Consider the following 15,280-nt stretch of genomic DNA (forward strand, 5'->3'; position numbering starts at 1 on the left):
TCCTTACTCTCCTGTATCCCCTATATATATATATATATATACCTCTCCTCCGCCATCACTCAGGTACGCTCTCCTTACTCTCCTGTATCCCCTATATATATATATATATATATATATATATATATATATATATATATATATACCTCTCCACCGCCATCACTCAGGTACGCTCTCCTTACTCTCCTGTATCCCCTATATATATATATACACCTCTCCACCGCCATGACTCAGGTACGCTCTCCTTACTCTCCTGTATCCCCCCTATATATATATATATATATACCTCTCCACCGCCATCACTCAGGTACGCTCTCCTTACTCTCCTGTATCCCCTATATATATATATATATATATATATATATATATATATATATACCTCTTCAACCGCCATCACTCAGGTACGCTCTCCTTACTCTCCTGTATCCCCTATATATATATATATATAGATATATATATATATATACCTCTCCACCGCCATCACTCAGGTACGCTCTCCTTACTCACCTGTATCCCCTATATATATATATATATATATATATATATATATATATATATATATACCTCTCCACCGCCATCACTCAGGTACGCTCTCCTTACTCTCCTGTATCCCCTATATATATATATATATATACCTCTCCACCGCCATCACTCATGTACGCTCTCCTTACTCTCCTGTATCCCCTATATATATATATATATATATATATATATATACCTCTCCACCGCCATCACTCAGGTACGCTCTCCTTACTCTCCTGTATCCCCTATATATATATATATATATATATATATATATATATATATATATATACCTCTCCACCGCCATCACTCAGGTACGCTCTCCTTACTCTCCTGTCTCCCCTATATATATATATATATACCTCTCCACCGCCATCACTCAGGTACGCTCTCCTTACTCTCCTGTCTCCTTCTCCTCCTCTATTCTGCATCCTCCTAAATCATCACACAGGTTCCTCACCCAAGAAATCTTCTTTCCCCTCAGATGTTTCTCTGCAACTCAAACCCCATATCCCCAAATCCCGGCCAATCCCTCTAGTGTCCTCCAGTCTTCACCCTGTCTCTTCCATCATCTCCTGACACCTCCCCACACATACTCTTCAGTCCACACCCTGTTCTATGAGGACCATGACACCTGGGGTTTGACCACTGCCATTGTACCGGTGGGACAGGTGGATTTAGAGAAGTTGTTTCTGCTACTCCTCCCCCAATTGCATGAGGAACGCTGCTCTGAAGGGGCCACATGTACTGAATGCGTCTTCCACAGTCATTGTCTCCCTTCTGCCACCCCCACCTCCCTGCCCCTGGACCCCCATCTTCCTGCCCCTGGACCCCCACCTCCCTGCCCCTGGACCCCCATCTTCCTGCCCCTGGACCCCCACCTCCCTGCCCCTGGACCCCCATCTTCCTGCCCCTGGACCCCCATCTTCCTGCCCCTGGACCCCCATCTCCCTGCCCCTGGACCCCCACTTCCCTGCCCCTGGACCCCCATCTCCCTGCCCCTGGACCCCCATCTTCCTGCCCCTGGACCCCCATCTTCCTGCCCCTGGACCCCCATCTTCCTGCCCCTGGACCCCCATCTTCCTGCCCCTGGACCCCCATCTCCCTGCCACTGGACCCCCACCTTCCTGCCCCTGGACCCCCACCTCCCTGCCCCTGGACCCCCACCTCCCTGCCCCTGGACCCCCACCTCCCTGCCCCTGGACCCACACCTCCCTTCCCCTGGACCCCCATCTTCTTGCCCCTGGACCCCCATCTTCCTGCCCCTGGACCCCCATCTTCCTGCCCCTGGACCCCCATCTCCCTGCCCCTGGACCCCCATCACCCTGCCCCTGGACCCCCATCACCCTGCCCCTGGACCCCCATCTTCCTGCCCCTGGACCCCCACCTCCCTGCCCCTGGACCCCCACCTCCCTGCCCCTGGACCCCCATCTTCCTGCCCCTGGACCCACACCCTGCCCCTGGACCCCCATCTTCCTGCCCCTGGACCCCCATCTTCCTGTCCCTGGACCCCCATCTTCCTGTCCCTGGACCCCCATCTTCCTGCCCCTGGACCCCCATCTTCCTGCCCCTGGACCCACACCTCCCTGCCCCTGGACCCCCATCTTCCTGCCCCTGGACCCCCATCTTCCTGCCCCTGGACCCCCATCTTCCTGCCTCTGGACCCCCACCTCCCTGCCCCTGGACCCCCACCTCCCTGCCCCTGGACCCCCACCTCCCTGCCCCTGGACCCCCACCTCCCTGCCCCTGGACCCCTATCTTCCTGCCCCTGGACCCTCTGTAGTCTCTGATTTTCCCTCTCTTTGTGTTGCAGCCGCCACCTGAACTGTCTCCACAGAGTTCCCTACATTATGAAGATGAAGGAGATGTCATACAGGCTCTCGAGGTGGAAAGATTTGAAGATATTTTACAAGATGCTCATCCTCGTAGCCCAACCGAGCTGGGGAAGAGTTACAGTGAAGAGGACTTCCAATGTAATTGAGGGGCAAGATTACAAAAAGGGGGGTGGGGAGGGGAACATAGGGAGAGGGGCAGGAAAACAGGAGGGCAAAAAACAAGGGCCAGGAGAACTTGAGAGGAAGAGCTGGAGAACAGAAGGACAATGGGGCAAGAAGAACAGGAGGCGAAGGACAGGAGAACAAGAGAAGAAAGAGGGCTAAAAGAACAGAAGGAGAAAAAACGAGGGCCAGAAGAACAGGAGGAGAAGGACAGGAGAAAAAGGAAAAAGAGAGCCAGGAGAAGAATGAGGGCTAGAAGAACAGGAGGGGAAGGACAGGAGAACAAGAGAAGAAAGAGGGCTAAAAGAACAGAAGGAGAAAAAACGAGGGCCAGAAGAACAGGAGGAGAAGGACAGGAGAAAAAGGAAAAAGAGAGCCAGGAGAACAGGAGAAGAATGAGGGCTAGAAGAACAGGAGGGGAAGGACAGGAGAACAAGAGGAGAATGAGGGCCAGAAGAACAGGAGAAGGATGAGGAACAGGGGGGGGAAGGCCAGGAGAACAGGAGAAGGATGAGGGCCAGGAGAATAGGAGGGAAAGGACAGGAGAACAAGAGGAGAATGAGGGCCAGAAGAACAGGAGGGGAAGGACAGGAGAACAGGAGAAGGATTAGGGCCAGGAGAACAGGAGAAGAATGAGGGCCAGGAGAACAGGAGAAGGATGAGGGCCAGGAGGACAGGAGAACAAGAGGAGAAAGAGAGCCAGGAGAAGAATGAGGGCCAGGAGAACAGGAGGGGAAGGACAGGAGAACAGGAGAAGATTGAGGGCCAGGAGAACAGGAGAAGATTGAGGGCCAGGAGAACAGGAGAAGAATGAGGGCCAGGAGAACAGGAGAAGAATGAGGGCCAGGAGAACAGGAGAAGAATGAGGGCCAGGAGAACAGGAGGAGAATGAGGGCCAGGAGAACAGGAGGAGAATGAGGGTCAGGAGAACAGGAGAAGAATGAGGGCCAGGAGAACAGGAGGGGAAGGACAGGAGAACAAGAGGAGAATGAGGGCCAGGAGAACAGGAGGAGAATGAGGGCCAGGAGAACAGGAGGAGAATGAGGGTCAGGAGAACAGGAGAAGAATGAGGGCCAGGAGAACAGGAGGGGAAGGACAGGAGAACAGGAGGAGAATGAGGGCCAGGAGAACAGGAGGAGAATGAGGGCCAGGAGAACAGGAGGAGAATGAGGGTCAGGAGAACAGGAGAAGAATGAGGGCCAGGAGAACAGGAGACGAATGAGGGCCAGGAGAACAGGAGGGGAAGGACAGGAGAAAAAGAGGAGAATGAGGGCCAGGAGAACAGGAGAAGGATGAGGGCCAGGAGAACAGGAGAAGAATGAGGGCCAGGAGAACAGGAGAAGAATGAGGGCCAGGAGAACAGGAGAAGAATGAGGGCCAGGAGAACAGGAGGGGAAGGACAGGAGAAAAAGAGGAGAATGAGGGCCAGGAGAACAGGAGAAGGATGAGGGCCAGGAGAACAGGAGGGGAAGGACAGGAGAATAGGAGCAGAATGAGGGCCAGAAGAACAGGAGGGGAAGGACAGGAGAACAAGAGAAGAAAGAGGGCTAGAAGAACAGAAGGAGAAAAAACGAGGGCCAGAAGAACAGGAGGAGAAGGACAGGAGAAAAAGAGGAAAAAGAGAGCCAGGAGAACAGGAGAAGAATGAGGGCTAGAAGAACAGGAGGGGAAGGACAGGAGAACAAGAGGAGAATGAGGGCCAGAAGAACAGGAGAAGGATGAGGAACAGGGGGGGGAAGGCCAGGAGAACAGGAGAAGGATGAGGAACAGGGGGGGGGGGGGGGAAGGCCAGGAGAACAGGAGAAGGATGAGGGCCAGGAGAATAGGAGGGAAAGGACAGGAGAACAAGAGGAGAATGAGGGCCAGGAGAACAGGAGAAGGATGAGGGCCAGGAGAATAGGAGGGAAAGGACAGGAGAACAGGAGAAGAATGAGGGCCAGGAGAACAGGAGAAGGATGAGGGCCAGGAGGACAGGAGAACAAGAGGAGAAAGAGAGCCAGGAGAAGAATGAGGGCCAGGAGAACAGGAGGGGAAGGACAGGAGAAAGAGAGCCAGGAGAACAGGAGAAGAATGAGGGCCAGGAGAACAGGAGGATAATGAGGGCCAGGAGAACAGGAGAAGAATGAGGGCCAGAAGAACAGGAGGGGAAGGACAATAGAATGAGGGGCAGAAGAACAAGAGGAAAAGGACAGGAGAACAAGAGGAGAATGAGGGCCAGGAGAACAGGAGAAGGATGAGGGCCAGGAGAACAGGAGAAGGATGAGGGCCAGGAGAACAGGAGAAGGATGAGGGCCAGGAGAACAGGAGAAGGATGAGGGCCAGGAGAACAGGAGAAGAATGAGGGCCAGGAGAACAGGAGAAGGATGAGGGCCAGGAGAACAGGAGAAGGATGAGGGCCAGGAGAACAGGAGAAGGATGAGGGCCAGGAGAACAGGAGAAGGATGAGGGCCAGGAGAACAGGAGAAGGATGAGGGCCAGGAGAACAGGAGAAGGATGAGGGCCAGGAGAACAGGAGAAGAATGAGGGCCAGGAGAACAGGAGAAGAATGAGGGCCAGGAGAACAGGAGAAGAATGAGGGCCAGGAGAACAGGAGAAGAATGAGGGCCAGGAGAACAGGAGAAGAATGAGGGCCAGGAGAACAGGAGGAGAATGAGGGCCAGGAGAACAGGAGGGGAAGGACAGGAGAACAGGAGGAGAATGAGGACCAGGAGAACAGGGGGGGGGAAGGACAGGAGAACAGGAGAAGGATGAGGGCCAGGAGAACAGGAGAAGGATGAGGGCCAGGAGAACAGGAGAAGGATGAGGGCCAGGAGAACAGGAGAAGGATGAGGGCCAGGAGAACAGGAGAAGAATGAGGACCAGAAGAACAGGACGGGAAGGACAGGAGAATGAGGGGCAGAAGAACAAGAGGAAAAGGACAGGAGAACAAGAGGAGAAAGAGAGTCAGGAGAACAGGAGAAGAATGAGGGCCAGGAGAACAGGAGGAGAATGAGGGCCAGGAGAACAGGAGAAGAATGAGGGCCAGGAGAACAGGAGAAGAATGAGGACCAGAAGAACAGGACGGGAAGGACAGGAGAATGAGGGGCAGAAGAACAAGAGGAAAAGGACAGGAGAACAAGAGGAGAAAGAGAGTCAGGAGAACAGGAGAACAGGAGAAGAATGAGGGCCAGGAGAACAGGAGGAGAATGAGGGCCAGGAGAACAGGAGGAGAATGAGGGCCAGGAGAACAAGAGGAGAATGAGGGCCAGGAGAACAGGAGGGGAAGGACAGGAGAACAGGAGGAGAATGAGGGCCAGGAGAACAGGAGGAGAATGAGGGCCAGGAGAACAAGAGGAGAATGAGGGCCAGGAGAACAAGAGGAGAAAGAAGGCCAGGAGAACAAGAGGAGAAAGAAGGCCAGGAGAACAAGAGGAGAAAGAAGGCCAGGAGAACAAGAGGAGAAAGAAGGCCAGGAGAACAAGAGGAGAAAGAAGGCCAGGAGAACAAGAGGAGAAAGAAGGCCAGGAGAACAGGAGAAGAATGAGGGCCAGGAGAATAGGAGCAGAATGAGGGCCAGAAGAACAGGAGGGGAAGGACAGGAGAACAAGAGGAGAAAGAGGGCCAGGAGAATAGGAGCAGAATGAGGGCCAGAAGAACAGGAGGGGGAAGGACAGGAGAACAAGAGGAGAAAGAGGGCCAGGAGAATAGGAGGGGAAGGACAGGAGAACAAGAGGAGAAAGAGAGCCAGGAGAACAGGAGGGGAAGGACAGGAGAACAGGAGAAGGATTAGGGCCAGGAGAACAGGAGAAGAATGAAGGCCAGGAGAACAGGAGGAGAAAAACGAGGGCCAGGTGAACAGGAGGAGAATGAGGGGCAGAAGAACAGGAGGGGAAGGACAGGAGAACAAGAGGAGAATGAGGGGCAGAAGAACAGGAGAAGAATGAGGGCCAGGAGAACAGGAGAAGGATGAGGGCCAGGAGAACAGGAGGAGAATGAGGGGCAGAAGAACAAGAGGAGAAGGACAGGAGAGCAAGAGGAGAAGGACAAAAGAACAAGAGGAGAATGAGGCCAGGAGAACGAGGAGAAAAACGAGGGCCGGGAGAAGAGGAGGAGAAGGACAGGAGAACAAGAGCAGAATGAGGGGCAGAAGAACTGGTAGATGGGACAGGATAACAGGTGGAGGAATGCAAAAGAACAGGAGGAGAATAAGGGCCACGAGAACAAGAAGAGAGAGGCAAGGAAACAGGAGGGGTGGGGACAGGAGAACAAGAGGAAAATAAGAGCCAGGAGAACAAGAGCAGGAGAATATGGAAAGAGTTGGGACAGGAGCAATTGAGAATGTGCTGACAGGGCAAGAGAATGAGGAGTGGGGGGGCTGGAAAATAGGAGAGTTAGGCAGGAAAATCCCAAGAAGCATGGGGGGCTAGATAATGAGTAGAGTGTGTGTGTGTGTGTGTGTGTGGGGGGGCTGGAGAATATGAGTAGAGTGGGGGGGGCTGGATAATGAGTAGAGTGGGGGGGGCTGGATAATGAGTAGAGTGGGGGGGGCTGGATAATGAGTAGAGTGGGGGGGGCTGGAGAATATGAGTAGAGTGGGGGGGCTGGAGAATATGAGTAGAGTGGGGGGGCTGGATAATGAGTAGAGTGGGGGGGCTGGAGAATATGAGTAGAGTGGGGGGGGCTGGAGAATATGAGTAGAGTGGGGGGGCTGGAGAATATGAGTAGAGTGGGGGGGCTAGAGAATGAGTAGAGTGGGGGGGGCTGGAGAATATGAGTAGAGTGGGAAGGCTGGAGAATGAGTAGAGTGGGGGGGGCTGGAGAATATGAGTAGAGTGGGGGGGGGCTGGAGAATATGAGTAGAGTGGGGGGGGGCTGGAGAATATGAGTAGAGTGGGGGGGCTGGAGAATATGAGTAGAGTGGGAGGGCTGGAGAATATGAGTAGAGTGGGGGGGGGCTGGAGAATATGAGTAGAGTGGGGGGGCTGGAGAATATGAGTAGAGTGGGGGGGGCTGGAGAATATGAGTAGAGTGGGGGGGGCTGGAGAATATGAGTAGAGTGGGGGGGCTAGAGAATGAGTAGAGTGGGGGGGGCTGGAGAATATGAGTAGAGTGGGAAGGCTGGAGAATGAGTAGAGTGGGGGGGGTGGAGAATGAGTAGAGTGGGGGGGGCTGGAGAATATGAGTAGAGTGGGAAGGCTGGAGAATGAGTAGAGTGGGGGGGGGGCTGGAGAATATGAGTAGAGTGGGGGGGGGGCTGGAGAATATGAGTAGAGTGGGGGGGGTGGAGAATGAGTAGAGGGGGGGGGGGCTGGAGAATATGAGTAGAGTGGGGGGGGGCTGGAGAATATGAGTAGAGTGGGGGGGCTGGAGAATATGAGTAGATGGGGGGGGGGGGCTGGAGAATATGAGTAGAGTGGGGGGGCTGGAGAATATGAGTAGAGTGGGGGGCAGTAGGAGGATATGAGAGAATTGGGGGGGGGGAGGTTTCAGCATCCTCTGTATCGGGTTCTTATTGCCCCCCCCCCCCCCCTCCCTTCATCTATCTCTCAGACCACCGCCAGTCCTCTCATCACATCCATCACCCTCTGTCCTCCCATGTTCCCTCTGATATCACCGGCCGAGACTCTCGGAAACACAAGAAGAAGAAGAAGAGGCGGAGAAGAAGCTCAGCCCCTGGAGATACTCCAGGCACCATCCAAGAGAGGGAAGAGGAAGAAGAGGAGGACACAGAGGGAGAAAAAACTCCAGATGAAGGGACAGATGGCGTCGACATGCAGGTAATTCCTCCTCTAATTTCAATAACGTCCTCACCAAATGCCACAAAGTCCATTTAGTCAGTCCTGACACTTGTTGGTGCGCTCCGATCGGTGTGGGCTACAAATACAAGCATCATGAGCAACTATCTTGATTCATATCTAAAGTCGAATGTCCAAATCCAGCAGGTTTAAAGACCTTTCATCTTCTCCTCCTCATAGTTCTTCCCTGTGGAGGAGGAGGAAGCAGGAGATGGAGTTGTCCCTTCAAGAAACTCCGTCCTGGTGCGGGGACAATCACTCGATTCAGCTAGTAAAGAGCAGAAAACTGAAGCATCCAGGTAAGTGTTACAGATATGGGAGAGGTGTCGGGACTGCGCGGATACAGAAGAGGCGTCGGGGGCCGGGCGGAGACGGGAGAGGCGTCGAGGGCCGGGCGGAGACGGGAGAGGCGTCGAGGGCCGGGCGGAGACGGGAGAGGCGTCGGGGGCCGGGCGGAGACGGGAGAGGCGTCGGGGGCCGGGCGGAGACGGGAGAGGCGTCGGGGGCCGGGCGGAGACGGGAGAGGCGTCGGGGGCCGGGCGGAGACGGGAGAGGCGTCGGGGGCCGGGCGGAGACGGGAGAGGCGTCGGGGGCCGGGCGGAGACGGGAGAGGCGTCGGGGGCCGGGCGGAGACGGGAGAGGCGTCGGGGGCCGGGCGGAGACTGGAGAGGCGTCGGGGGCCGGACGGAGACGGGAGAGGCGTCAGGGGCCGGGCGGAGACGGGAGAGGCGTCGGGGGCCGGGCGGAGACGAGATCAGTGTTGGGACACATGTTCTATCTGTTTGCAGACAAGAGCAGGGAACATGCACTTCCCCAACAGTAGAGGGTGCAAGTCCTGCACGTCCTCCGCATCGGCAGCTCCCCCACCGCAGCTACAGTCTTACTGAACGGCGTAGAATCGGCAGCATGACCCATCCTGAGGACGCCCACTACCATCTTATACCAACTGACGAGACTGAGGCTCAGACCCTGGCATCGGCTGATCTGGACTACATGAAGAGTGAGTAAGAGAGAACCAGGTTGTGTGATTTTTCTTCCCCTCTCTTCATATTTTGCACATATCTTACAGCCCCTCTACATCTCACTATAGAGCCGTCATGGTCTGAGGGTCTGTAGAGGAGAAGGTTATGATCAGCTGTGTCCTCCCCGCAGTGGTCCACCCTATTGTCCCCTCCAGCATCGGGCCACCCCCATGTCCTCCCTGCACTGGTCCACACCTATGTCTGCCTTGCACTGGGCTGAAATAATGTCTTCCACGCACTGGTTCCTGTCCTTCCCACACTAGTGCACATTCAATCCATACTGACATTGGAGGAACCATGAAAAATTATTGGTGCTCATCAATGATCGTTCACTGTTGGGAAGATTGTTCACACAGTCAATGGCTTAGTCAGTTTTCAGAGGAACAAAGTAATAATAGTCTGAGAATAACACAGAACCCAATGGTAACTTTCTGTGGGCTACTCCTAAAAGCCCCTACTCTACAAGAACATTGCTGTCCATATATACGGGGCCATAGGATGAACCAAAGACCAGGGGTATATCTGTGACAAGATGAGTCACAATGGGCATAGATAATGTCGTGTTAACCTCATTCATGGCCATAGGGCTGGAGTTGTATCAGTTGGAATGATGAACTCTGCTGCAGAATATCCAGATCTATCTATGTGAACTGAAGTTAAACAGCCCAATATACCAGACTGGCAGCTTCCAGTATCCATGAGCTGAGATGGTTTTTTATGGAGGGATCATCGTAAAGGACCAATCAGGAGGTTAGGTGACGCTCAATAGAGCCTGGCTGGTTACTGAGGATCCACGAGAGCAATAAGAAATCTACATTCAAAATCCACTTGTTGGGTCCTTTGCAACCCTATTCCCAAACCTCTGCCCATATCTTTATGCACCCCCGTTCTTTTAATGTAAGAAGCCAAGATGTCGCTGTATGGATCCAGTGCGTCATACCCCGTAGACCTGCCCATATTGGTGGAAAGTGAGAACTTGCACTTGATGTTTCCATTTGTACTGTGTATTCCATTTATAGGTCATCGTTTTGAGGACCTCCCAGCTGTACGTAGACATCTAGTTCGAAAGAGTAAAGGTCAAGTGGTTCACATCAATAAAGAGCATAAAGAAAGACATCCGCATCGGAAGAGTGGAACCCTGCAACCTCACGAGGTTAGGACAGTGGCTCGAGGGACTGGTAGACTAGTGATATTCCATTAAATGGGATCTCTTCTCCAGCGGCAGCAGTGGTTCCCAAAGGGGAATATTTGCTGATTTTCTGCCCAGACCTGGCTGGTCCCTGTAGGTCTCTGATCATTTTAGCGTGTCTGTATAATTTACCATCTGACTCCCGCACCCCTAGGTATTCGTAGAGCTGAATGAGTTGGTTCTGGACAAGCACCAGGAGCTGCAATGGAAGGAGACTGCTCGCTGGATAAAGTTTGAGGAAGATGTTGAAGCTGAGACAGACCAATGGGGAAAGCCACACGTGGCTTCTCTGAGTTTCCGTAGCCTCCTAGAGCTCCGGCGAACGTTGTCACATGGTACGTAGAAGCTGCCTGCCCAGGTGCACAGGGGTAATGAACATGGTGGACAGTAGAAGATTGGTTGGGCAACAAAGAGAGCTGAAATTGTAGTGCCTGGGGGTAATGAGCACAGGGTTGACCCCTTCTTCAGTGAGGTAAGAGACTGGTGGAGGCAGTGTGCCACATTGGATGGTTGGTAATGGGCACGTATATATGTCACTGACCACAGAGATTGGTGGAGCCAGTGTGCCTTGTTGGGTACAGACTGGTAATGGACACGTTTATATGTTACTGTTTAGAGACTGGTGGAGCCAATTTGCCTCATTTTGGTACAGACTGGTAATGGGCACGTATATATGTTAGACAGCAGAGATGGGTGGAGCCAGTGTGCCTCATAAGGTACAGACTGGTAATGGACACATATATATGTTACTGATCTGAGATTGGTGGAGCCAGTGTGCCTCATTAGGTACAGACTGGTAATGGGCACGTATATATGTTACTGATCTGAGATTGGTGGAGCCAGTGTGCCTCATTAGGTACAGACTGGTAATGGGCACGTATATATGTTACTGACCATAGAGACTGGTGGAGCCAGTGGGCCTCATTGGATGGTGGGTGGTAATGGACACGTATATATGTTACTGATCTGAGATTGGTGGAGCCAGTGGGCCTCATTAGGTACAGACTGGTAATGGGCACGTATATATGTTACTGATCTGAGATTGGTGGAGCCAGTGTGCCTCATTAGGTACAGACTGGTAATGGGCACGTATATATGTTACTGACCATAGAGACTGGTGGAGCCAGTGTGCCTCATTAGGTGCAGACTGGTAATGGGCACGTATATATGTTACTGATCTGAGATTGGTGGAACCAGTGGGCCTCATTAGGTACAGACTGGTAATGGGCACGTATATATGTTACTGATCTGAGATTGGTGGAACCAGTGGGCCTCATTAGGTACAGACTGGTAATGGGCACGTATATATGTTACTGATCTGAGATTGGTGGAGCCAGTGTGCCTCATTAGGTACAGACTGGTAATGGGCACGTATATATGTTACTGACCATAGAGACTGGTGGAGCCAGTGTGCCTCATTAGGTGCAGACTGGTAATGGGCACGTATATATGTTACTGACCATAGAGACTGGTGGAGCCAGTGGGCCTCATTAGGTACAGACTGGTAATGGGCACGTATATATGTTACTGATCTGAGATTGGTGGAGCCAGTGTGCCTCATTAGGTACAGACTGGTAATGGGCACGTATATATGTTACTGACCATAGAGACTGGTGGAGGCAGTGGGCCTCATTGGATGGTGGGTGGTAATGGGCACGTATATATGTTACTGATCTGAGATTGGTGGAGCCAGTGTGCCTCATTAGGTACAGACTGGTAATGGGCACGTATATATGTTACTGACCATAGAGACTGGTGGAGCCAGTGTGCCTCATTAGGTACAGACTGGTAATGGGCACGTATATATGTTACTGATCTGAGATTGGTGGAGCCAGTGTGCCTCATTAGGTACAGACTGGTAATGGGCACGTATATATGTTACTGATCTGAGATTGGTGGAGCCAGTGTGCCTCATTAGGTACAGACTGGTAATGGGCACGTATATATGTTACTGACCATAGAGACTGGTGGAGCCAGTGGGCCTCATTGGATGGTGGGTGGTAATGGACACGTATATATGTTACTGATCTGAGATTGGTGGAGCCAGTGTGCCTCATTAGGTACAGACTGGTAATGGGCACGTATATATGTTACTGACCATAGAGACTGGTGGAGCCAGTGTGCCTCATTAGGTACAGACTGGTAATGGGCACGTATATATGTTACTGATCTGAGATTGGTGGAGCCAGTGTGCCTCATTAGGTACAGACTGGTAATGGGCACGTATATATGTTACTGACCATAGAGACTGGTGGAGCCAGTGGGCCTCATAGGATGGTGGGTGGTAATGGACACGTATATATGTTACTGATCTGAGATTGGTGGAGCCAGTGTGCCTTGTTGGGTACGGGATGGTAATAGACACATATATATGTCACTGATCACAGAGATTGGGATATAAGCGCTTCCCTTCCCCCATAGGTGCTGTTCTTTTAGACTTGGACCAGAGGACACTGCCAGGAATCGCCCATCAGGTTGTGGAGCAGATGATCATCAGTGACCAGATCAAGGCAGAGGATAGAGCCAACGTGCTTAGAGCTTTACTCCTAAAGCACAGGTCAATAACTGTATATGGTGATGATCACGTCACCTCCTATGTTTACATATGTCTAGGTTTTAACATGACGCACATTCATTTCAATTATAGTCACCCAAGCGATGAAAAGGACTCCTCATTCTCTAGGAACATTTCAGCTGCCAGCCTTGGCTCTCTGCTCGGACATCACAGTACCAACCATATCTCTCAGAACAGTGAACCCAACCTTATGGACCCCCTAATGGGAGGAGATCCCTCTGAACAGGAGACCAAAATCGAAATAGATCGTGAGGTGAGAGAGTTCAGTCGTAAGCTGCTGCCATGTATAAGTAGGTGATGGACACCAACATATTGTTCTGTCTATTATCCAGAGGGAATCTCTTCCGTCGTTACCCACAATCCAACGTTCTAAGTCTAAACATGAACTGAAGCTGCTAGAGAAGATTCCAGAGAATGCGGAGGCCAGCGTGGTGCTCGTGGGTGGGTGTGGAAGCCCATTGTATCTCGTCTGGAGGGTCTTGTCCTTGGTTTGTTCTCCATCCAGTGATTTTGATTCTTGTGTCCTCAGGTTGTGTGGAATTCCTAGAACAGCCGACCATGGCGTTTGTGCGGCTGCAGGAGGCAGTGGAGCTGGACTCTGTGCTGGAGGTTCCCATCCCTGTGCGATTCCTATTCGTTCTGCTTGGCCCCAGCACATCCAATATGGACTATCACGAGATTGGGAGGTCCATCTCCACCCTCATGTCCGATAAGGTGAATGATAGTCCCATATGTGGTTCTCTACAGGGAGACGGAGGACGAGAGGGAGGCTTGACAGGAGCTCTCAGAATGGAGGGGGGGGGGGGTGTAATAATTCTTCACCTGTGAGAGACAGAATCTATAGAACATTCCGTATAATCACATTGTAGGATTTATAAAGAATTATTCACCATTTTATGACATGGAATAAGGATTTGATACAATAGAAGAAGGTAAGTTCCTATCTGGTGCAGTGTGTTTGCAGTTACAGAGGTCGGACGTTTCCTGGGGGTCCTGACCAGGTTTGCAGACCCTGCAGCAGGATTGTGTCCCCCTCCCCCATACACATTATTTCCACAGCTTTCAGGTTTCGGAGCTGTCGCTGGGGTCAGGAGTGGAGACTGGCGGCCGCTCCAGGACCAGGAAATGCTTCTTACCAAGCTGCTCTTTAGTTGTCTTGACTGTGTATTTCCTCCTTAGTTGTCCCGGCTGTGGGTCTCCTCCTTAGTTGTCCCGGCAGTGTGTTTCCTCCTTAGTTGTCCCGGCTGGGGGTTTCCTCTTTAGTTGTCCCGGCTGTGTGTCTCCTCCTTAGTTGTCCCGGCTGGGGGTTTCCTCCTTAGTTGTCCCGGCTGTGTGTTTCCTCCTTAGTTGTCCCGGCTGTGTGTTTCCTCCTTAGTTGTCCCGGCTGTGTGTTTCCTCTTTAGTTGTCTTGACTGTGTATTTCCTCCTTAGTTGTCCCAGCTGTGGGTTTCCTCCTTAGTTGTCCCGGCTGTGTATTTCCTCCTTAGTTGTCCCAGCTGGGGGTTTCCTCCTTAGTTGTCCCGGCTGGGGGTTTCCTCCTTAGTTGTCCCGGCTGTGTGTTTCCTCCTTAGTTGTCCCGGCTGGCGGTCTTCTCCTTAGTTGTCCCGGCTGGGGGTTTCCTCCTTAGTTGTCCCGGCTGTGTGTTTCCTCCTTAGTTGTCCCAGCTGTGGGTTTCCTCCTTAGTTGTCCCAGCTGTGGGTTTCCTCCTTAGTTGTCCCGGCTGTGGGTTTCCTCCTTAGTTGTCCCGGCTGTGTGTTTCCTCCTTAGTTGTCCCGGCTGGCGGTCTTCTCCTTAGTTGTCCCGGCTGGGGGTTTCCTCCTTAGTTGTCCCGGCTGTGTGTTTCCTCCTTAGTTGTCCCGGCTGGGGGTCTCCTCCTTAGTTGTCCCGGCTGTGTGTTTCCTCCTTAGTTGTCCCGGCTGGGGGTTTCCTCCTTAGTTGTCCCGGCTGTGTGTTTCCTCCTTAGTTGTCCCGGCTCTGTGTTTCCTCCTTAGTTGTCCCGGCTGTGGGTTTCCTCCTTAGTTGTCCCGGCTGTGGGTTTCCTCCTTAGTTGTCCCGGCTCTGGGTGTCCTCCTTACCTGTCCCAGCTGGGTGTTTCCTCCTTAGTTGTCCCGGCTGTGTGTCTCCTCCTTAGTTGTCCCGGCTGTGTGTCTCCTCCTTAGTTGTCCCGGCTGTGTGTTTCCTCCTTAGTTGTCCCGGCTGGGGGT

General features: G+C 52.6%; 1 protein-coding gene across 5 annotated transcripts in view; it reads left to right on the plus strand.

The window, feature by feature from the left end:
* The window catches only part of SLC4A2 (solute carrier family 4 member 2), a 129,301-nt gene that overhangs the window by 93,338 nt on the left and 20,683 nt on the right, over window positions 1-15,280 (plus strand). For all 5 annotated transcript variants that reach the window (XM_069959565.1, XM_069959566.1, XM_069959567.1 and 2 more), the window contains 10 exons: window positions 2,333-2,492; window positions 8,046-8,272; window positions 8,471-8,589; window positions 9,079-9,290; window positions 10,332-10,465; window positions 10,656-10,836; window positions 12,923-13,058; window positions 13,149-13,329; window positions 13,409-13,517; window positions 13,606-13,790. In XM_069959565.1, coding sequence (XP_069815666.1) covers window positions 2,333-2,492; window positions 8,046-8,272; window positions 8,471-8,589; window positions 9,079-9,290; window positions 10,332-10,465; window positions 10,656-10,836; window positions 12,923-13,058; window positions 13,149-13,329; window positions 13,409-13,517; window positions 13,606-13,790 — 1,644 coding nt within the window. The remainder of the gene's footprint in view (window positions 1-2,332; window positions 2,493-8,045; window positions 8,273-8,470; window positions 8,590-9,078; window positions 9,291-10,331; window positions 10,466-10,655; window positions 10,837-12,922; window positions 13,059-13,148; window positions 13,330-13,408; window positions 13,518-13,605; window positions 13,791-15,280) is intronic.

Source organism: Dendropsophus ebraccatus, chromosome 2 (assembly GCF_027789765.1).
Source record: "Dendropsophus ebraccatus isolate aDenEbr1 chromosome 2, aDenEbr1.pat, whole genome shotgun sequence".
Lineage (NCBI taxonomy): Eukaryota > Metazoa > Chordata > Amphibia > Anura > Hylidae > Dendropsophus > Dendropsophus ebraccatus.